Genomic DNA, 22119 nt, shown 5'->3' with positions numbered 1-22119 from the left:
CCCAGCACTTTGGGAGGCCGAGGCGGCTGGATCACGAGGTCAAGAGATCGAGACCATCCTGGTCAACATGGTGAAACCCTGTCTCTACTAAAAATACAAAAAATTAGCTGGGTGTGGTGGCGCGTGCCTGTAATCCCATCTACTCGGGAGGCTGTGGCAGGAGAATTGCCTGAACCCAGGAGGCGGAGGTTGCGGTGAGCCGAGATCGCGCCATTGCACTCCAGCCTGGGTAACAAGAGCAAAACTCCGTCTCAAAAAAAAAAAAAAGTTAAAGAGATCATCTGATGAGGCAAAAAAAAAAAAAGTTAAAGAGAATCTGAGATGTTACATTCTCCATTTCAATTAAATTGGAACTGCTAAGCAATTAAACCACACAAAACTGTTTATATGCTTGTTTCAAGAAATCAACAACACACTTTTACCTTTTGTTGAATAAACTGTTCCTTTATTTTTTGCGTCTGCTTTTTCAGGGCGGCAGTCTCCTGCTGCAGGTGTTCCACCTATGGGGGACACGTGAACAGATGTTACACTGAGGGCTCCAGGAGGTGACACATCTGCAGAGAAGTTACACTGAGGGCTCCAGGAGGGGGGCACATCTACGGAGTTGTCACACTGAGGGCTCCAGGAGGGAATTGTGTCTGCAGAGAAGTGACACTGAGGGCTCCAGGAGGGGGGGCACATCTGCAGAGACTTTACACTGAGGGCTCCAGGAGGGGACATGTCTGCAGAGAAGCTACACTGAGGGATCCAGAAGGGGGGAACATCTGCAGAGACTTTACACTGAGGGCTCCAGGAGGGGAATGTGTCTGCACAGATGTTACACTGAAGTCTCCAGAAGGGGAACACATCTGCAGAGACATTACACTGAGGGCCCCAGGAGGGGGGCACATCTGCAGAGATATTATACAGAGGGCTCCAGGAAAGGAATGTGTCTGCATACGTGCTACACTGAAGGCTCCAGGAGGGGAATACATTTGTACAAATGTTACAGAGGGCTCCAGGAGGGGACACATATGCACAGATGTTACCCTGAGGGCTCTAGAAGGGGACACATCTGCACAGATGTTACACTGAGGTCTCTAGGAAAGGACACATCTGAAGAGATATTACATGGAGGGTTCCAGTAGGGGACTGTGTCTGCACGGATGTTACACTGAGGGCTCCAGGAAGGGACACATCTGCAGAATTGTTACACTTAAGGGCTACAGGAGGGGAATGTGTCTGCACAGATGTTATACTGAGGGCTCCAGGAGGAGGATGCATGTGCATGAATATTACACTGAGGGCTCCAGCAAGGGGACATATCTACATAGATGTTACACTGAGGGCTCCAGGAGGGGGAATCATCTACACAGACGTTACACTGATGGCTCCAGAAGGGGACACATCTGCACAGATGTTATAGGAAGAAGTGTTTGTGACCTGATGGGAACTGGTGATTCCTAAGGCCTGGGCTCTCCCCGCTCACCACTGAGAGCATGAAGGTGTGGTGATGGGGAAGGAGGTGTGAGAAGGGATGAGGCCTGGGGACACTCCAGCCCAGGGCTTAGCAAACCTTTCTTGGAGACACCTGATAGGAAATGACTGCTCAGCAATGCTCTTGCAGCACAGGAACAGCTCCAGGCCACCCACAGGCGAACAAGCAGGATTGTTCCAGTGACAGTTTACAAAACCCAGTGCTGGGCTGTGCCCACAGGCTGAAGGTGCTAACCCTAGGCTCTGGTCCTCGTACTGCAAAGTCTGTCAAGCCTATCCCATTCAGCACGGAAGCTTGTGAGAAATGCAGAGCCTCGAGTGCAGACCCACCACACAGGACGCGTACTCAGAGGGCCCCACACAGACCCCCAACCCAGGACTGTGCTATAGCTGGCCTAGAGCCAGAACCTGAGCAACGCCATTGTATAAGACAAAGCTGTGTCTCCAAAAATGAGTTGTAATAACTGCCCCATTCTCCTTGCAATAACTGCTGACTTGGTTTCTGTAAATAAGACTGCTAGTCTGCTCTGGATAATGTCCACCAGGTGAAGTTGTTTACGTTTCTCATCAGTAACTGATAGAATTGCTGGCCTTTGCTTATCAGAATGCACAGCCCAAGCTAATCTCATCTTGGCCCCTGTGAACTAAGATCTGTAATTTCCACCGGTACCCAAACCATATGTAAACTAACGTTTATCTTGACTTTTGTCAGTACCCAATGTGTAAACTAATGTTTGTCTTGACTTTTGTGAATCATTTATGTAGCAATTAAAGTGACAATAAGCCCCGGAGCCCTCGGAATGTCCGGAGGCCCCCACCCCCTGTCCCTGCCCAGGAGGTGATTTACAGAATCCACCAGCCCTCGGAATGTCTGGGGCCCGTTGATCCCCCTCCCCGCTCCTCAACCCCACTCCCAAGGTGGTCTTTCGGGTATAAAAAGCCTTGACACTCTCCCCTCGGGGCCGCGGGTTAGAGAGACGTGAGTCCTCCGTGGTCGCCGGCAATAAAGACCCTGCAATTTGGCATACTTTTGTCTTGGTGAATTATTTTAATCTCGCATCCCAATACTACATTATTCTGGAGGCCCCAGCGAGATATTCGCTCATCACCAGACAAAAGCCATCTCAGAATCTCACCCGGGTGGCTGCTCCCGCCTCGGCAGCCTCTGGGGAGGCGCCCCCTGAGCTATCTCAGGGCCCCGGAGCGCAACCGAGGAGGCAAAGCGACTGCACGGCCGACATTCACCCAAAATTCCTCAGGGTCCTAAAAACCTCCGGAGGTGAGTTTGATCTGGGAACTAGTTCAGAGGAAGGGCCTGAGTCGGGGGACTGACGAGTCATTGCAACTCTGACCTGCCAAGCCTCACCGAGACGTCGCTTGAGGCTTTTGGTGGCTGGCACAGTGGGTGTCAGCCTTCTGGTGGCTGTCATAGTGGGTGGCAGCCGTCTGGTGGCTGGTGCAGGGGGCATCAGCCTTTTGGTAGCTGGCACAGTGGGTGTCAGCCTTCGTGTGGCTGGTGCAGGGGGTACCAGCCTTCTGGTAGCTGATATAGTGGGTATGAGCATTCGATTGTTTTCTGTAACCTCTGTGTGAGTGAGGGAGTGAGTGTGTATACATGTAGTCCCACGGCTGAAAGCTACGGGGCTTGTGTGGGCCTTCACCCGCGGTTCCACGGGGGCGTCATAAGGCATAACGGTGATTCACCTCAGAGCTGTCCTACTCGGACTTCCATCCTGAGGTGACCAGGCCTGGGGGTTATACAGGTACATCTTTCACTAAGACGCCCCTGAAATATTCCTCCGGGAACGTGGCCGGGCAGGCATCTGACTGGTCTCCCATCTGGGGGGCACCCACCCTTTGTCTGTCACTCTTGTATGTGGTCCTGTCCTGTCTGTAAGTTTGTCAGTTTTATTAGACTCCTGCTAGCAGACATACACTGGTTCAGGCCGTCTTCCCTTGAGGTAGAGGATGTTTTACAGTGGTTGATGGACCTCTGGATGCAGGGAACTTTTATTGATTACACCCCAGCAGAAATTACTCTTTTTTCTTTCCTCCTCATCTTCTTCTTCTATCACTGAGGCCTCACTCTTTCTTCTTTCGCCATGTGGCAGATAGTCTTAACTGTAGTTGTCTTTATTCTCTTCCTTGTTATAATCATTGTGGCCTGTAAATTCTCCCAGCCACCTCCCCCGGGAAAAGAGTATCTTTGCCCGTGCTGGGTCTGATTCCATGTCGGGGAGGCAGTTGTGCCCTCAACACCTCAGAAGTAGTTTCTTTGGGGCCGTAGGGAATAAAGCCCTAGATCAGAGTCTACGAGTGTTCTTTCTCAGGCTGGGGTGGAAAAACTGGTAACTGCCTATTCTGCCAGAAAAGTGTCCAATGTTGTTACGGGCAGTGCCCAACGGTACATCACAGAGAGGAGACAGAGAGAGACAGAGAGAGGAGAGAGGAGAGGAGAGAGACAGGAGACAGAGAGGAGAGAGGGAGGAGAGAGGAGAGGAGACAGGAGACAGAGAGAGAGAGGGAGAGAGAGAGGAGAGAGGAGCGGAGAGGAGAAAGGAGATAGAGAGGAGAGGAGAGAGACAGAGAGAGAGGAGGGAAAAGAGGGATTTGATTTTTTTTAGGGTCCCTGTGTGGAGGCGATCAAAAAGCCACAGGGGCGGGAATCTCGCAGCTGGCCTAGCGGCTGCAAGCTCCATTTTAAACTGACACAAAAAACATTTTTTTTTTCTCTCTCCTGTCAGCCAGAAGCCCCACCCCGGGTGTGAGGCAGGCCACACCGCCTCAGGGTGCAGCATTTGCATCCCGAATCTGGCTTTAAAAAGCTTTCTGGCCGGGCGCGGTGGCTCAAGCCTGTAATCCCAGCACTTTGGGAGGCTGAGGCGGGTGGATCACGAGGTCGAGAGATCGAGACCATCCTGGTCAACATTGTGAAACCCCGTCTCTACTAATACAAAAAAATTAGCTGGGCACGGTGGCGCGTGCCTGTAATCCCAGCTACTCAGGAGGCTGAGGCAGGAGAATTGCCTGAACCCAGGAGGCGGAGGTTGCGGTGAGCCGAGATCGCGCCATTGCACTCCAGCCTGGGTAACAAGAGCGAGACTCCATCTCAAAAAAAAAAAAAAAAAAAAAAAAAAAAAAGCTTTCTAATCCTTTATAATGCAAGTGACTTGTTAGTGCAGTTAAAATTAGCTCTCTGCAACAGAACTTTTCCATTTAAGTTAGCTTAAAACAAACAAACAAAAAAAGAATAGCTAATACAGGTTCCAGGACCCCGAGAGAGAAAAGAAAGAGAAAAACAACAACAACAACAACTAAATGGGCTCGTCACAGTCCCGACCATGCACCCCCCTCCAGTGCATGATGGCAAATTTTAAAACAGGGTTCTCTGGCCAGTATGGGGTTAAACTAACCCTACAGAGGCTTCGGACTCTCTGTAAGTTGGAGTGGCCAGCCTTTGGGGTAAGCTGGCCAGATACGGGGACATATGACCCCAAAATAACTCAGGCTGTCTGAGACATCGTGACAGGGTCCCCGGGCCACCCTGATCAATTTCCATACATTAATCAATGGCTAGAATTAGTCCAACACCCTCCTCCTTGGCTTAAAAAAATGTACAAAATGGGCCGGACTTCAGGTTATGTCAGCAAGCCCACAGAAGAGCCCCTCGGTAACGGCTATTCTTCCAGCCCCTGCTGAGAACCAAGAGATGCCTCCACCGTATTCTCGGCCCTTGGGGACAGGGTCCCGACACCCCTCTCCGGACAGTACTAATGATCGGCTCTTGTCTCCTCTCCACACTTGAAGCGGGGACCCACACCCGCCAAAGCTGCTGCCCCTCCGAGAAGCACCTCCCGCAAATGGCAGCAGCCGGGGCCGCCCCTTCTTTGTTCGTATCCCTTTTTCCTCTAGTAAGTTGTATAACTGGAAAGTGATAGAAATCAAAGAAAGGGCCGAACACTAAGTGCTGGCACAAGCTTTATTAAGAGTAAGGGAAAAGCTGCCAGGATGCACCCAAAATTGGTGCGCAGCACCTGTGGTGTGGCAAAGGGGATTTTTATGGCCTGCAAGCCAGGAGATGCCTCCAGTGTGAGAGGCTGTGTGGGGGGGGAGGTGCTGGGGAACTGCTGAGTTTAGTAGTTCCTGGGAAGTGTTCGTGCTGGGGAACTGCTAAGGTGGCAAGAGGGGAAGGGTTAGAAACCTACTCAGATGACATGTTCCCTGGGAAGGGGTCGTGCTAGGAGGCTGGGGAACTTAAGGCGGTGGCAGGGTTTTACAATAGATAAGTTCCGTCAGAAGGCTCAACATTCCCCATTCTCTGAGAAACCCCAGGCTTTAACAGGGCTCTTAGAATCTGTACTCTAGACTCATTGCCCCACTTAAGATGACTGCCAACAATTATTACTAATTCTGTTCACCACAGAGAAGAGAAGTAAAATTAGACAAGAAGCCCATAAAGCAATACTTGGGACGGGGAAAGGGTCAGTAGAAGACCGCCAGGAGCAAATTAATGAAATTTTCCCTTCCACCAGGCCCCAATGGGACCCAAACACCCCAGCGGGCCTGCAGGCTTTGAACATTTTTCACCGGTACTTGTTAGAGGGGGTTGGGGGGCAGCCCGGAAACCTACCAATCTCTCCAGGGTAGGGAATGTGACCCAAGGTCCACAGGAGTACCCAGTCACTTTCCTAGAGCACCTACAGGATACCTACTGTACCTGCACCCCACAGACCCTGAGGCCCCGGAGAATCAGCGGGCCATCAACCTGGCTTTTGTTTCCCAATCTGCCCCAGACATAAAAAGAAAATTGCAAAAATTAGAGGAGTTACAGGGAAGGAATTTAACTCAGTTGTTGGAGATTGCCCAAAAAGCCTTTAACAATAGACACACCTTAGAGGCTAAGCAAGATAAGAGAGTTACTAAGGCAGTGATAGCAGCACTCCAGGAGACCCGAGTTATCTCACGAGGACCAGGAGACCAGCGGAGAGGCCTCGGGGAAGAAAGGCCCAGATTAAGGCACAACCAATGTGCACTCTGCCGACGAGAGGGACACTGAAAAACGAATGTACTTGATCCAGTAGCCTCCGGATGGCCAGTGTGCCGGAGAGCAGTGGCAGCCACAGCCCTATTAGTCAAAGCTGACTTTGGGGCAGGGGTTATACTTAGTGGCACCCCACGCGGTGGAGTCACTACTCCGTGGAGCTCCAGGAAAATGGATGTCTAATGCCCGCATAGTCCAATACCAAGCCTTACTTTTGGACCAGCCCCGCATAAAATTTTCAAAAACTACAGTTTTAACCCCTGCCACACTGCTACCTGACAGCGAGCCAGAGGAGCCCATACATAACTGCCAACAGACAATAGATGTCCTCCACGCTGCGTAACCGGATCTCACCGACGTCCCCCTGCAGAACCCAGGGTAGGTACTGTATACAGATGGCAGCAGTTTCATGGTCGACGGAGTCAGGTACGCCGGGGCAGCTGTGGTCACCCTAGACCGGGTTATTTGGGCTCAGACTCTTCCACACGGAACCTCAGCTCAAAAGGCAGAACTCATAGCTCTGATAAAGGCCTTGAGCTGGGCAGAGGGAAAAACTGTCAACATATATACAGATAGCTGATATGCCTTTGCTACTACCCATGTACACGGAGCCATTTATAGAGAAAGAGGGTTGCTTACCTCAAAAGGAAAAATTATCAAAAACAAAGAAGAAATCCTTGCTCTACTAGAAGCTGTATGGAAACCCAAGACAGTGGCAGTAATACACTGCAAAGGACACCAGAAAGGAGATTCACCAGAGGCAAGGGGAAATAGGGCAGCAGACCTACAAGCCAGACAGGCAGCCTTGGGACCGGTGAAACCTCTAACTCCTCTCGTGACCCTGCCGGCCCCAACCCTGCCCTCTACCCCTATATACTCACCTGATGAGGAAAACTGTGCTGAAGAACAGGGGGGACGACAAGATTCCACAGGATGGTGGATTCTACCGGAATCAAAGATTGTGCTCCCTGAGGCTCTAGGATGGGCTCTAGTTAAGGACACACACCAGGCCACTCACTTAGGGCAAACAACACTAACTGAGCTGCTGAGGGCCAGATACTGCATTCCACATTTATATGAGATTGTTAGGGAAACTACTACTCGTTGTGATGTATGTGCCCAGGTAAATCCAGGAGGCAGTAGGTCTAGTCAGGCAGGGATAAGGCTTAGGGGAGCTAGCCCAGGGGAACACTGGGAGGTAGATTTTACTGAAATAAAGCCCCCAGCGTATGGCTACAAATACCTCGTGTTCGTAGACACTTTCTTAGGATGAGTCGAGGCTTTTCCCACTAGGACAGAAACTGCACTAGTAGTAACGAAAAAATTGTTACAGGACTTGGTTCCTCAATTTGCCTTGCCCTTGACACTGGGATCAGATAATGGCCCTGCATTTCCAGCACAGGTTTCTCAGGGCCTGGCCAAGGCCCTGGGCATAACCTGGAAACTACACTGTGCCTATTGCCCCCAGAGTTCAGGGCAGGTTGAAAGGATGAACCGGACCATAAAGGAAACTTTAACAAAATTTATTCTAGAGACTGGTGAGAACTGGGTCAACCTGCTTCCTTTTGTTCTCCTCCGTACCCGATGTACTCCCTATAAAAAAAGGCTTCACTCCTTTTGAGATTATGTTTGGGAGGCCCCCTCCCTTACTCCCCAAACTTGCGGACGCCATACATGCTGAAGTCCATAACCATACACTCATTAAGTCCTTGCAGGCACTCCAGTCTGTTCAGTCCCAGGTGCACACGCTCATCAGGGAGACTCAGCCTACCCCAGCGGACCTCGCTGACCAGCCAGTACACCCCTTCCAGCCTGGGGACGAAGTCCTGGTAAAGAGATTCACTGCCTCCAGCCTAACTCCTCGCTGGAAAGGACCCTACACCATAATCCTGGTCACCCCCACGGCAGTCGAGGTGGACGGACTGACTGCCTGGATTCACCACTCACACGTCAAGACTGCCCCCCCAGATGCAAGATGGGAAGCAGCTCCATCCTCAACGGACCCCCTAAAGCTAAGACTATTGCGCCGTTCTCGGTCATCATCCTAATTTACTCTGTCACACCAAATAGATGACTCCTTGGCTGAAATAGTGTTACAAAATAGGAGGGGATTAGACCTGTTGTTCTTAAAGGAAGGAGGGCTGTGCACAGCTCTCGGTGAGCAATGCTGCTTCTATGCAAATAATTCTGGAATCATTAGAGACAGCCTTGCAATGGTTTAAAGAAAAATGTAGAAACCAGAAAGCTCTTGGTCCCCCTGGCTAACATCCCTGCTCACTGGGTTAGCAGGACCCTTGATCCTAATAGTCCTAGGGTTAACATTTGGGCCATGCCTCTTGAACATTCTCCTCAAAGTTATCCAGGAAAGAATAAATTCGGTAAAGTTAATGGTCCTAAGATCCAACTATGGGCCCTTATGTCAAGAAGAGAAAACCTATTAAAGATTTAATACGTGTTAAAAGAACAGGGGGGAATGTGCTATAGCTGGCCTGGAGCCAGAACCTGAGCAACGCCATTGTATAAGACAAAGCTGTGTCTCCAAAAATGAGTTGTAATAACTGCCCCATTCTCCTTGCAATAACTGCTGACTTGGTTTCTGTAAATAAGACTGCTAGTCTGCTCTGGATAATGCCCACCAGGTGAAGTTGTTTACGTTTCTCATCAGTAACTGATAGAATTGCTGGCCTTTGCTTATCAGAATGCACAGCCCAAGCTAATCTCATCTTGGCCCCTGTGAACTAAGATCTGTAATTTCCACTGGTACCCAAACCATATGTAAACTAACGTTTATCTTGACTTTTGTCAGTACCCAATGTGTAAACTAATGTTTGTCTTGACTTTTGTGAATCATTTATGTAGCAATTAAAGTGACAATAAGCCCCGGAGCCCTCGGAATGTCCGGAGGCCCCCACCCCCGTCCCTGCCCAGGAGGTGATTTACAGAATCCACCAGCCCTCGGAATGTCTGGAGCCCGTTGATCCCCCTCCCCGCTCCTCAACCCCACTCCCAAGGTGGTCTTTCGGGTATAAAAAGCCTTGACACTCTCCCCTCGGGGCCGCGGGTTAGAGAGACGTGAGTCCTCCGTGGTCGCAGGCAATAAAGACCCTGCAATTTGGCATACTTTTGTCTTGGTGAATTATTTTAATCTCGCATCCCAATATTACAGGACGCGTACTGAGAGGGCCCCACACAGACACACAACACAGGACGTGTACTCAGAGGGCCCCACACAGACACTCCACACAGGACGCGTGCTTAGAGTGTCCCACACAGACACACCATACAGGACGCGTACTCAGAGGGCCCACACAGACCCCTGACACAGGACACGTACTCAGAGGGCCCCACACAGACACACCACACAGGACGCGTGCTTAGAGTGTCCCACACAGACACACCACACAGGTCGTGTACTCAGAGGGCCCACACAGACCCCCGACACAGGACGCGTACTCAGAGGGACCCACACAGACACACCACACAGGACGCGTACTCAGAGGGCCCTACACAGACACACCACACAGGACGCGTGCTTAAAGTGTCCCACACAGACCCACCGCACGGGACCTGCGCTCACAGGGTCCCGCACAGACCCACCGCACGGGACGTTCACTCAGAGGGTCAGCAAAACCTCTGCCCCAACGTGGATACTGCTGTGTCAAGACGCCTAGGGAACGGAGTGGCTAATGCCTGTAATCCCAGCACTTTGCAGGGGCCGAGGCAGGCAGTTCACTTGAGCCCAAGTGTTTGAGACCAGCCTTGGCAACATGGCAAAACCCGTGTCTATTAAAAAAAAGATGGCCAGGGACACACGCACATTCCACAAGGCCAGGTGGAGTGGCCAAAGCCCGGCAGGCGTGACCAGGAGGCCATCCATCTCCCAGCTGGGCTGACTGTGGTCCCCAGGGCAGGAAAACAGACTTCACGCTGGGAAGGCAGCTTCCGAGACAAGGTCACCACTGCCACCACCTTCATCTGTCCTGGGGAAACAGCCTAATCCAAGGTTAATTTGGATTAAGTAACTACCAGTAATGAAAACAAGGATAAAATTCCAATACAAGAAGTCACACCTCGTTCCACCAGCCTCTCTCAGTCTTCTAGGTATCGGCTGATGTTTCTTACTGAGCTAACGGTCAGTAGAATCAAGTTCAAATTCATCAATAGAATTTGGACAGTTCCTCTAAACTAACTCCCCCAACACCGTAAACAGCAATGACCTGTCGGAATGCGTGTTTCCCAGAAAATCACTTCGTACAGGTCAGTGTCTGTAGGGACAGCTTCCTTAGGAAAGACGGAAAATACTCGGGATTTCCTCGTGCCCTTGATCCTTACAGAGTAGGATTTAAAGACAGAGTAATTCCCTGATACGCACTCTGCTTCTTCCATTTTCCCATCCTGTCTACATTTTTCAACAGTTCTGCCTACATCAAAGTCAGGAGGGCTCTCCCCAGGCTGACGTGCCTGTAGGTGACGCTCCGATGCAGCAGAACCCGAGGCGTGTTGCCCTCAGGCCACGCCTGGCTGCTCCCCTGTGTATCGCCCCCTACAACCATGCAGCCGCATGCCCAGTGGGTGCCATGTGCAGGCAGGCACAGATAAAGGATGGCAAAAGGAAAAGCCACGTTTCCTGCAGCTTCTCCTAAATGTGAGCTCCACATCATCAGTGAACAGAAACCGATGTTTCTTGGTAGATGACTTTCAAAAGTCCCCAAAAGAACTCCAGTTTCCCACCCAGCAGTCAGTGCAGAGCCAGGAGCACAGCACAGCTTGTCCAGTTCTGTCTTCCACAAAGCCTCAAGCCCTGCCCTGAAAGTATTCTTCCTCAGGTCACGCACAGTTACAGGATAACACGTCCAAAGAGAAGACCCAACACCCAGGCACAGTGGCTTACGCCTGTATTCCCAGCACTGTGGAGGCCACGGCAGGTCAACCACTTTAGGTCAGGAGTTCAAGATTAGCCTGGCCAACATGGCGAAACCCCGTCTCTACTACAAATACAAAAATCAGCCCGGCATGCTGGTGCACACCTGTAATGCCAGCTACTCGGGAGGCAGAGACATGAGAACCACTTGAATCTGAACCTGGGAGGTGGAGGCTGCAGTGAGCAGAGAACACGCCACCGCACTCCAGCCTCGGCGAAAGAGGGAGATTGTTTAAAAAAAAAAGGAAGGAAGGACCAAATAATCAGCATCATTCCTGCACGGAAGGTTCTGATTCAAATCGAAACACCCAGAGTGTGTTACCTGGCTGGACCTGATGGCAAGTTCTTCTCTTAACTTCTCTAACGTTTCCGCCGTCTCCTCGGTACCTTCCCCCAAGCGTCTTGCTCCTTGGTCGAGCTCCTCCTTGCCACTCTTGGCCGCCTGCAGAGCTGCCTCCAAGATGATCTTCTCATTCTGCAGGAGGCAGATCATGTCCTCCCTGGAGGCGGCCTCACCCTGCAGCTCCCCCAGCCTGGCCTGCAGCTCGTCATACTGTGTCTGCAGGGCATCGAGAGACTGCTCCCTGCTCTGCAGACCCTCCTGAGTCAAGGTGAGCTGCTTCATCAGGTCCAGGTGCTCCTGCTGCAAAGCCTCAAGCTGTTGGTCTCGCTGGAGCAACGTCAGCTTCACCTGGAGAAGGAATGAAGTGCACATGGCTGCGCCGAACCCTACACCAAGAACGTGTGCCCTCCTCCTGCTCAATTTCCCTATCGGAGAACGTGTGCCCCCCTCCTGCTCAATTTCCCTATCCGAGAACGTGTGCCCTCCTCCTGCTCAGTTTCCCTATCCGAGAACGTGTGCCCTCCTCCTGTTCAGTTTCCCTATCCGAGAACGTGTGCCCTCCTCCTGCTCAGTTTCCCTATCCGAGAACGTGAGCCCTCCTCCTGCTCAATTTCCCTATCGGAGAACGTGTGCCCTCCTCCTGTTCAGATCTCCCTATCTGAGAATGTATGCCCCACTCCAAGAAGGTATGCCCTTTCCCGGTTGAGGTTTCAAATAATTTTTATGGACACTACAGAGTGTCTTTTTTTAATGCAAAATCCTGGTGAAGAAGAACCAGCAGGGCAAACACATGGTCAGGTCTGCAGCAGCAGCATCTGCCCAAACCCCAGCGCCCGCCTGTGCTGACGCGGCCCCACAGCAGAGGACCGCCTGGGCTCCCTGTGTGTGGACCTGGGTGCTCGGGAGAGCCTGGGGCCTGGGTCCAGCCTGAAGGGCCGCAGCGACTTGCCTGCTCCAGCTGCTGCTCTAGGGATGCCGCTGAGTCTGCCATCCTCTGCAGCCGCTCCCTCTCGCCTTCAAACTCTTCCAGCCGCCTCTGGAGGTCCTCCTCCACCATTGTCTTTGCCTCCTGAATCTGCATGAAGGCTGCTTCCTGATCCAACATGTCAGCCTGGGCCCAGGAAAGAACATGTTTTTCTAAGGCAGGAAACCTTAACAGTGAAGAGCAGCCTCCAAGCCCCGTGCTCTGTGGAGAAACCACCGCCCTGGCACGAGGGCCCCATCCACGTACCCACCCTGTCTACCAACTGCAGACTGAGGGCCCAGAGTGGACTGCTGGGCCACCCACCAACCAGGAGACAGAGGTCAGGCCCAGCCCAGGCCAGCCACCCGGTGAGAAGGACCTGGATCCCCTGATGAGCAGAGCTTCCTGGCCATTTCTCGTGTGACGGGTGGGTGGCAGGTACCTTCTTTCAGGTGTGAGACTCCGACACGTTCTCACAAGAGCAGTGCTTGGTACCACTGGGTAAGGTGGGTAAGGGACCAGAGGACTGCAGCAAACACGGCCTGCATTCTGGCTATGGATGCGCCCTCACATCTGTGTACTTCTTGGGGAAAACACAAGCTCATAACTGGAAATTCTTTTCACTGCTTCTCTACTAAGCCCTTGAAGCACGATGACTGACACACACAATTCTTGTCCCTCATCCCAGCCGGGCGGCCCACCTACTGCCACGGAGGTGGGAGCAGTCGCAGGAGAGAGGAACCAAGCGAGGCTGCATAGAGCTCCCTACACGCCTAGAAGGTTGGTAAGGAGATGGGCCCAGCAGCCTCCAGGACAGAACCTCCCTTCACACACGCCTAGGAGGTTGGTAAGGAGACGGGCCCAGCAGCCTTCAGGACAGAACCTCCCTTCACACACGCCTAGGAGGTTGGTAAGGAGACGGGCCCAGCAGCCTTCAGGACAGAACCTCCCTTCACACACACCTAGGAGGTTGGTAAGGAGACGGGCCCAGCAGCCTCCAGGACAGAACCTCCCTTCACACACGCCTAGAAGGTTGGTAAGGAGACGGGCCCAGCAGCCTCCAGGACAGAACCTCCCTTCACACACGCCTAGAAGGTTGGTAAGGAGACGGGCCCAGCAGCCTCCAGGACAGAACCTCCCTTCACACACGCCTAGAAGGTTGGTAAGGAGACGGGCCCAGCAGCCTCCAGGACAGAACCTCCCTTCACACACGCCTAGAAGGTTGGTAAGGAGACGGGCCCAGCAGCCTTCAGGACAGAACCTCCCTTCACACACGCCTAGAAGGTTGGTAAGGAGACGGGCCCAGCAGCCTCCAGGACAGAACCTCCCTTCACACACGCCTAGAAGGTTGGTAAGGAGACGGGCCCAGCAGCCTCCAGGACAGAACCTCCCTTCACACACGCCTAGGAGGTTGGTAAGGAGACGGGCCCAGCAGCCTCCAGGACAGAACCTCCCTTCACACACGCCTAGAAGGTTGGTAAGGAGACGGGCCCAGCAGCCTTCAGGACAGAACCTCCCTTCACACACGCCTAGGAGGTTGGTAAGGAGACGGGCCCAGCAGCCTTCAGGACAGAACCTCCCTTCACACACGCCTAGGAGGTTGGTAAGGAGACGGGCCCAGCAGCCTCCAGGACAGAACCTCCCTTCACACACGCCTAGGAGGTTGGTAAGGAGACGGGCCCAGCAGCCTCCAGGACAGAACCTCCCTTCACACACGCCTAGAAGGTTGGTAAGGAGAAGGGCCCAGCAGCCTCCAGGACAGAACCTTCCTTCACACACGCCTAGGAGGTTGGTAAGGAGACGGGCCCAGCAGCCTCCAGGACAGAACCTCCCTTCACACACGCCTAGGAGGTTGGTAAGGAGACGGGCCCAGCAGCCTCCAGGACAGAACCTCCCTTCACACACGCCTAGGAGGTTGGTAAGGAGAAGGGCCCAGCAGCCTCCAGGACAGAACCTCCCTTCACACACGCCTAGGAGGTTGGTAAGGAGACGGGCCCAGCAGCCTCCAGGACAGAACCTCCCTTCACACACGCCTAGGAGGTTGGTAAGGAGACGGGCCCAGCAGCCTCCAGGACAGAACCTCCCTTCACACACGCCTAGAAGGTTGGTAAGGAGAAGGGCCCAGCAGCCTCCAGGACAGAACCTCCCTTCACACACGCCTAGGAGGTTGGTAAGGAGACGGGCCCAGCAGCCTCCAGGACAGAACCTCCCTTCACACACGCCTAGGAGGTTGGTAAGGAGACGGGCCCAGCAGCCTCCAGGACAGAACCTCCCTTCACACACACCTAGGAGGTTGGTAAGGAGACGGGCCCAGCAGCCTCCAGGACAGAACCTCCCTTCACACACGCCTAGGAGGTTGGTAAGGAGAGGGGCCCAGCAGCCTCCAGGACAGAACCTCCCTTCACACACTGCCTTGGGGTTCTACGCCATTTCGTCTTCTTTAATTTTTCCATAAGGTTATTGAGTAGGTGGCACTACCCCCATTTTATAAAGATGAGGTTCATGCCTGTATTTCCAGAACTTTGGGAGGCCAAGGTGGGTGAATCACCTGAGGTCAGGAGTTTGAGACCAGCCTGATCAACAAGGCGAAACCCCATCTCTACTAAAATTTTAAATAATTAGTCAGATGTGGTGGCGGGCACCTGTAATCCCAGCTACTCTGGAGGCTGAGGCAGGAGAATCGCTTGAACTCAGGAGGCGGAGGTTGCGGTGAGCCGAGATCACAACATTGCACTCCAGCCTGGGCAACAAGAGGGAAATTCCATCTCAAACAAAAAAAAAAGGAAGATGAAGCTCAGAGAAGTAAGAAATTGTCCAGGGCCCCACAGCTAAAGGAGAACGGCTACCAAGGCTGCTGCGTTTCCATCCTCTGGAGATGGCCTGTGCAGGCAGCGCCTGTGACCTGGACAGCGTGTGTTTGTTGGAGGATTAAACAGCAACACAGGCTGAGTACTCAGAAGCAAAGAAAATGCTATCATAGGCAGGCTTCGATGGGCTGTCAGGCACAAACGCACTGGCCCCATCCTCCTCACCCACTCTGCCCAGCAGCATCCCTGACTGGCAATGACTGGCGGCCAGGGGCCCAGGCCCAAGGCGAGGCTTGGAGGAAAAGAGCCTCAAGTGCCCACTGCACTAAGCCCCCACAGATGAGTCCCAGCGCCTTCACAAGCAGTCACTGCAGGCCATCCATGAGAATATTTAAGAGAGACACGCAGAGAAGCAGAACATGTAGATAAACACATGGTACCCCCGTCTGTGTGTGTGTGTTCCCTTCACCTTACACGGCCCCGGCAGCAACCTCACCTCGATGCCCTGCAGCTGGGCTGCAATGCGCCCCTTCTCCTTCATGGACCTGTGCTGAGTTTCCGTCAGCTGCTGGGACAGGGACACATTCTCGAGTTTCAGGTGCTCCAGGAGGCCTGCCTGGGTCATCTGTCCAACCTTCAAAAAAAAAAAAAAAACACAAAAGGTAAAAAGTTGCTCAGTTTCAAGGAAGAAATGCAGACTAGCCTGTCCCTGGAGGCCCCAGGGTGAGTCACTGGCTGACCCCTTGGCGTCTCCAACACAGGCCCCACGACCAACCACACCCCCTCGGTGTCTCCCACACAAGCCCCACGACCCCCTACACATCTTCCCACCTAGAAACATGGGCTGTCTAGCAAGGCTGGCAGGCCATCAGCAAGGGCTCACCACGCAGTCTGTAGCTCATCAGACTGCGGTTTGTAGCAGGACCTACCCAAAGTCCCCACTGATAGGGCACCTCTGAGCCCCTGTGGGTGAGGAGTCCTTTTTTTTTTTTTTAGGAAGGAGTCTCACTCCATCGCCCAGGCTGGAGTGCAGTGGTGCCATCTCGGCTCACTGTAACCTCCGCCTCCCAGGTTCAAACAATTCTCTGCCTCAACCTCCCAAGTAGCTGGGATTACAGGCGCCTGCCACCACGCCTGGCTAATTTTTGTATTTTTAGTAGAGATGAGGTTTCACCGTCTTAGCCAGGCTGGTCTTGAACTCCTGACCTTGTGATCCACCCGCCTGAGCCTCCCAAAGTGCTGAAATTACAGGTGTGAGCCACCACACCCGGCCGAGGAACCTTATCTTAACTGACCAAATCCAGCCAGACACCCACCAGGGCCCGGCCCAGACCCACAGGTGGTCAGGCCCACCCTGGCCAATGGTCTTGTGGAAAAGCCCCAGTACCACAGCCCGGAGGAGGATGGCGTCAGCCAAGGGAAGAACTGGAAAGGTGGCACGTGGACAGCCTGGGATCTGCGGCTGGACCTGCCCACGTGGCCACTAGTTGCAGGTTGCTTCCTGGAGTCCATAGTGCCTGACACGACAGAAGCCACGGGCTCCGGGACCTCCGCAGAAGGTGTACCGAGCAAGGGAGACAGCCTTTGTGGGGTCCGTGCCTCAAGACCATGAGAGAAGACAGAATGCCTGGAACCATCCTCCTTTCTGAATGTTACTGGGAATGAAGGGCTACATTTAGGTACCAAAAAAAATGTTTTAAAAACTCTGATCAAGGAATGCTGAACCTGGTTCCAAAGGTATTTGAAAAAAGCAGGGTGGGCCCGGTGCAGTGGCTTACGCCTGTAATCTCAGCACATTGCGGGCAGGACAATCGCTTGAGCCCAGGAGTTCAAAACCTGCTTAGGCAACATAGTGAGACCCTGTCCTCACAGAAAATTTTTAACTTTTTTTTTTTTTTTTTTGAGACGGAGTCTCACTCTGCTGTTGCCCAGGCTGGAATGCAGTGGTGCAGTGGCACGGTCTTGGCTAACTGCAATCTCCACCTCCCACGTTCAAGCTATTCTCCTGCCTCAGTCTCTTGAGTAGCTGGGATTACAGGAACGTGCCACCACACCCAGCTGATTTTTGTATTTTTTTTTTTTTAGTAGAGACAGGGTTTCACCATGTTGGTCTGGTTGGTCTTGAACTCCTGATCTCGTGATCTGCCCACCTCAGCCTCCCAAAGTGCTGGGATTACAGGCGTGAGCCACTGCACCCAGCTTTTCTCACAGAAAAATTTTAAACAATTAGCCAGGTGTGATGGTGTTCACCTTACCCCAGCTACTTGGGGGGCTGAGGCAGGAGGACTGTTTGAGCCCAAGAGGTCAAGGCTGCAGGGAGCTGTGATCGTACCACGGAATTCCAGCAGCCTGCGTGACAGCACAAGACCCTATCTCCAAAAACAAACGCCGTTGGGGCTCCAGAGCCACCGTCACTTCGAACCTTCCTTTCTTTCTGTTGTCCAAGCTACAGTACCACGCTTCCTTTCTGTTTTTCCGAGACAAAGTCCGACTCTGTTGCCCAGGCTAGAGTGTAGAGTGCAGTGATGCGATCTCAGCTCACTACAACCTCTGCCTCCTGCATTCAAGCACTTCTTGTGCCTCAGTCTCCCAAGTAGCTGGGACTACAGACACTCGCCACCACGCCTGGCTAACTTTCACATTTCTAGTAGAGACGGGGTTTCACCATCTCAGACAGGCTGGTCTTGAACTCCTGGCCTCAAGTGATCTGCCTGCCTCAGCCTCCCAAAGTGCTGGGATTAGAGGCATGAGCTACCACACCTGGCCCAAACTATACTCCTAAAATACACCTGGCTTACTTCTTTAAATATTGCCTCATATAAATGCACTGTAGCTTTTAAAAAGCATCTTAATTTGCATACTGATTTATTTCCAAGTTATGTTGTAAGTAGAACAAATGGTTTTCTGCATGGTTCTTTGGCTTAAAAAATATATAATAGGCCAGGGGCAGTGGCTCACGCCTGTAATCCCAGCACTTTGGGAGGCCGAGGCAGGTGGATCACAAGGTCAGGAGTTCGAGACTAGCCCGGCCAATATGGTGAAACCCTATCTATACTAAAAATATAAAAATTAGCCGGGCGTGGTGTCGGGCGCCTGTAGTCCCAGCTACTCGGGAGGCTGAGGCAGGAGAAACGCCTGAACCCGTAAGGCGGAGGTTGCAGTGAGCCACAATCATGCCACTGCACACCAGCCTGGGCAACAGAGTGAGACCTCGTCTCCAAAAAAAAAAAAAAAGGTAATAAAAATTGAAGAAAACTTCTATTTGTAAACTCTAGGTGTAAAAGGAACATTTGGTGGAATTAGTATTTCACATTCCTCTCTGGAGAAATAGTTTTAATAAATCAATAATATTTTATCTAGAAACAAAAATCCCACAGCTAATAAAAAAGCAACAGGCCAGGCACAGTGGCTCAGGCCTATAATCGCAGCACTTTGGGAAGCTGAGGCCGGCATCACTTGAGCCCAGGAGTTCAAGACCAGCCTGGGCAACATGGCAAAACCCCATCTCTGCAAATACAAAAATTAGCTGGGCATGGTGGCCCACGCCTGTAATCCCAGCTACTCAGGAGGCTGAAGTAGGAGGTTCACTCAAGCCTGGGAGTTTGTGGCTACAGTGAGTCGAGATCGCACCACTGCTCTCCAGCCTGGTGACAGAGTGAGACACACTCTCAGAAACCCCAAAAACAAAAACATGGAGGCTGACCAAAGGTGCTCCTCAGCATCTTCAAGGTCGACCTCTAAATTAGTCCAGGCGCTGGGATTCAGATCAAGGTGCTCCTGAGCCACCTGCCGGTCGGTCTGGGCATCTCCAGCACACTAAGCAGCTGCTGTGGGCCAAGGGGCAGGCCTGGACCAACACATGCTCCCACATATGCAGGACCAAGGCGGACACGGGCTGTGCCCACTAATGAGTGGACGGGCGAGGAACGTGTTTCCCACAGGACGTAGAAAATGCAAGCCACGCTGGAAAGATGTGCCCTGTGTGTCACTGAGAGCTCAGGCAGCAGAGAAGGGAAAAGTTCCAACCAGGAAGAGAACCCCTGTGGCGCCGCACGCCTGTGAGACGTCACAGCAGAGTGGGACGCAGAGTGGGGATGCTGGGGTGGGAGAGGGGGATTTACAGGCATGCGCCACCGTGCCCAGAGAGACAGGCTTTGGAATTGGAAATGTCAGCAGAGGCTGTGGGATGCCCGTGTCAGAAGGTCATGCAGGAGGCCACGGGACATGTCCTGAATGGGCCATGGGGTGGGCTAGATAGCAGGTTAAAAGCAAAAACACATGTGAACTCTGAAAACAGAAACATCTTGGGAAAAAGCCCCGTTCCACACGAAGACAGGAAGCGTGGCCTGCCCTGGAAGGCAGACTGCAGCCGTACCTGGATGTGGGCCATCTCGCCCTGTAGCCTGACGCGGGCCTCCTGCGCCAGGGCGAGCTGCTGCTGGTACCACTGCCGGACACTCTGCAGGGACGAGATTTCTGCCTGCGACGCCTTCAGCTTGCTGGTCAGCGTCGCACGCTCCAGCTGCACCTGCTGCAGCTGGCTCTGCAAGGCTGTCATCTGCTGTCGCAGGTCGTGCACTGAAAGGGGGCAAGCACGGCGGCTCAGGCCGGCAGCAGCAAACAGGGGAGCCCAGAGCTCTGCACAGGCGGGACACAAAGCAGGACTCCCGGGAGACGAGTCCCCTCCGGTTATTCCTGTAGTTGGCCCCACGCGGTCGCTGGGGACAATGGACCGCTGCATTAGTGGACGCTGCATTAGTGGACGCTGAGAGACACTGCTCCCGGGAGAAGTGCAGGTGAGGCTCCTGCGAGCCTCTGCGCACAGCCTCTTCACCAGCTAATCAACACATAACCTCTGTGCAGTGTTTCCGTGTCAAGACACCGATTCCATACATATTGTCAACTCATTAACCCAGAGCTCATGGCCAACAGCAACTCGGCCAACAAGCCTGAGCAAAGCTTCTCTAAGAAATAACAATGGCCGGGCATAGGGTACAGGGGGAATGTGGGTGCAGTCCCAGGAGATCCAGACCAGCCTGAGCAACACAGCAAGACCCCGAAAAGAAAAATATAAAATTAGCCAGGTGGGGTGGTGTGCACCTGTGGTCCCAGCTACTTGAGAGGCTGAGGCGGGCGGATCCCATGAGCCCAGGAGTTTGAGGCTGCAGTGAGCCATGACTGCACCACTGCACTCCAACCTAGGCGACAGAGTGCGGGTAACACCCCCCATGGGCACCGAGGAAGGAGAACTGTGCAGACCCCAGGCACAATTAGTGCCGGAAGTATAACTCACTGCTTACTTATATCTGGCTTATACATATAATCACACTTAGTCCCATATAATCTTTCTATATAATCATATAACTCACTGCTTACTTATATCTGGCTTATACATATAATCACACTTAGTCCCATATAATCTTTCTATATAATCATATAACTCACTGCTTACTTATATCTGGCTTATACATATAATCACACTTAGTCCCATATAATCTTTCTACGTAATCATATAGGTATTGTAGTCGGAGCTGTCCCGACACATTTAGTGCTGATTTATACAATCCTTCCATAGAACCATATAGCCGTCTGTAGTAGGAGGAATGCCCAGAGCAGTCACAGATCAGAAGCAGCACGTGGGAAAACAGCCAGACCAGGACGAGAACCAAAGACCCAGGCGGTGGCGTCCCTGCCTGAAAAGGCACACGCTCTATGGCAGGCTTGGAGCAAGAGCTGCTCCTCCTGATAAAGGAGTTGTAGCACCTTGCATCCAGTTCCTGTGGAAAGTCGGCCTCAGGCCTGAGATCCCGCAAATAACCGAGGAACAAGAACCCCTCTGGTGTGACCAGTCACGGCAGCTGTACACCCTGTCAGTCTTTTCTCACTTCTGTGTTAGCTCAAATCATCCTCCCATAAATATCTTAAGAGAAGAGCACAAGTCTGTCAGCTCCCACTGCGCTGGCTTACAGTATCCTTCTATTAGAAATCCTCTGAAGTCTCCAGCCCCCAGGTAAGAAGTGTTGCGCACGACACCTGTTGCACGCAGCCCACCTCCTTGCCTCGGTGACCCAATGGGGGTGGACCCCTTTTCTGTACACGACCCTCTACTGCTGCACACGGCACGGCCCCCTACTGTGCACGGCCCACCTCTCTGCCCAGGTGACATATGGGGTGGCCCCCTGGCTTGTTATTCACGGGATTATGTATGCCCTGTCACTAAGCCTATAGATGACGACCTCACTTACGACCCTTCCCCCTGCTTGTACCTAATAAATACAGATGCTTCTGGGTGTTCAGGACCTCGCCTGTCTCTGCTCATAGGTGGTGCGGCCCGCCGAGTCCAGCTGCTCTTCTCTAGTTCTTCAGTGTCCTGTCTCTCTACTTCTCAGATCCTGCACCTCAGCACAGCATAAGGGACACCCCACGACCCTGTGGGGCCAACAGCCCTACAACAGAGCAACCCATCTCAAAGACAAAGGAATTTTTTTTTTTTTTTTTGAGACGGAGTTTCACTCTTGTTACCCAGGCTGGAGTGCAGTGGCACGATCTCGGCTCACCGCAACCTCT

General features: G+C 52.7%; 1 protein-coding gene across 2 annotated transcripts in view; it reads right to left on the bottom strand.

The window, feature by feature from the left end:
- The window catches only part of GOLGA3 (golgin A3), a 72163-nt gene that overhangs the window by 27788 nt on the left and 22256 nt on the right, over positions 1–22119 (bottom strand). For both annotated transcript variants that reach the window (XM_064379519.1, XM_064379520.1), the window contains exons 8-12: positions 19928–20130; positions 16049–16186; positions 12731–12892; positions 11761–12129; positions 423–500 (exon numbers count right to left, since the gene is read on the bottom strand). In XM_064379519.1, coding sequence (XP_064235589.1) covers positions 423–500; positions 11761–12129; positions 12731–12892; positions 16049–16186; positions 19928–20130 — 950 coding nt within the window. The remainder of the gene's footprint in view (positions 1–422; positions 501–11760; positions 12130–12730; positions 12893–16048; positions 16187–19927; positions 20131–22119) is intronic.

This window comes from Aotus nancymaae, unplaced genomic scaffold (assembly GCF_030222135.1).
Source record: "Aotus nancymaae isolate 86718 unplaced genomic scaffold, 86718_ANA_hifiasm-v0.15.2.pri h1tg000021l, whole genome shotgun sequence".
Taxonomy (NCBI): Eukaryota; Metazoa; Chordata; class Mammalia; order Primates; family Aotidae; genus Aotus; species Aotus nancymaae.
The sequence above is the reverse complement of the archived record's forward strand: the minus strand, read 5'-3'. Positions and strand labels throughout refer to the sequence as shown.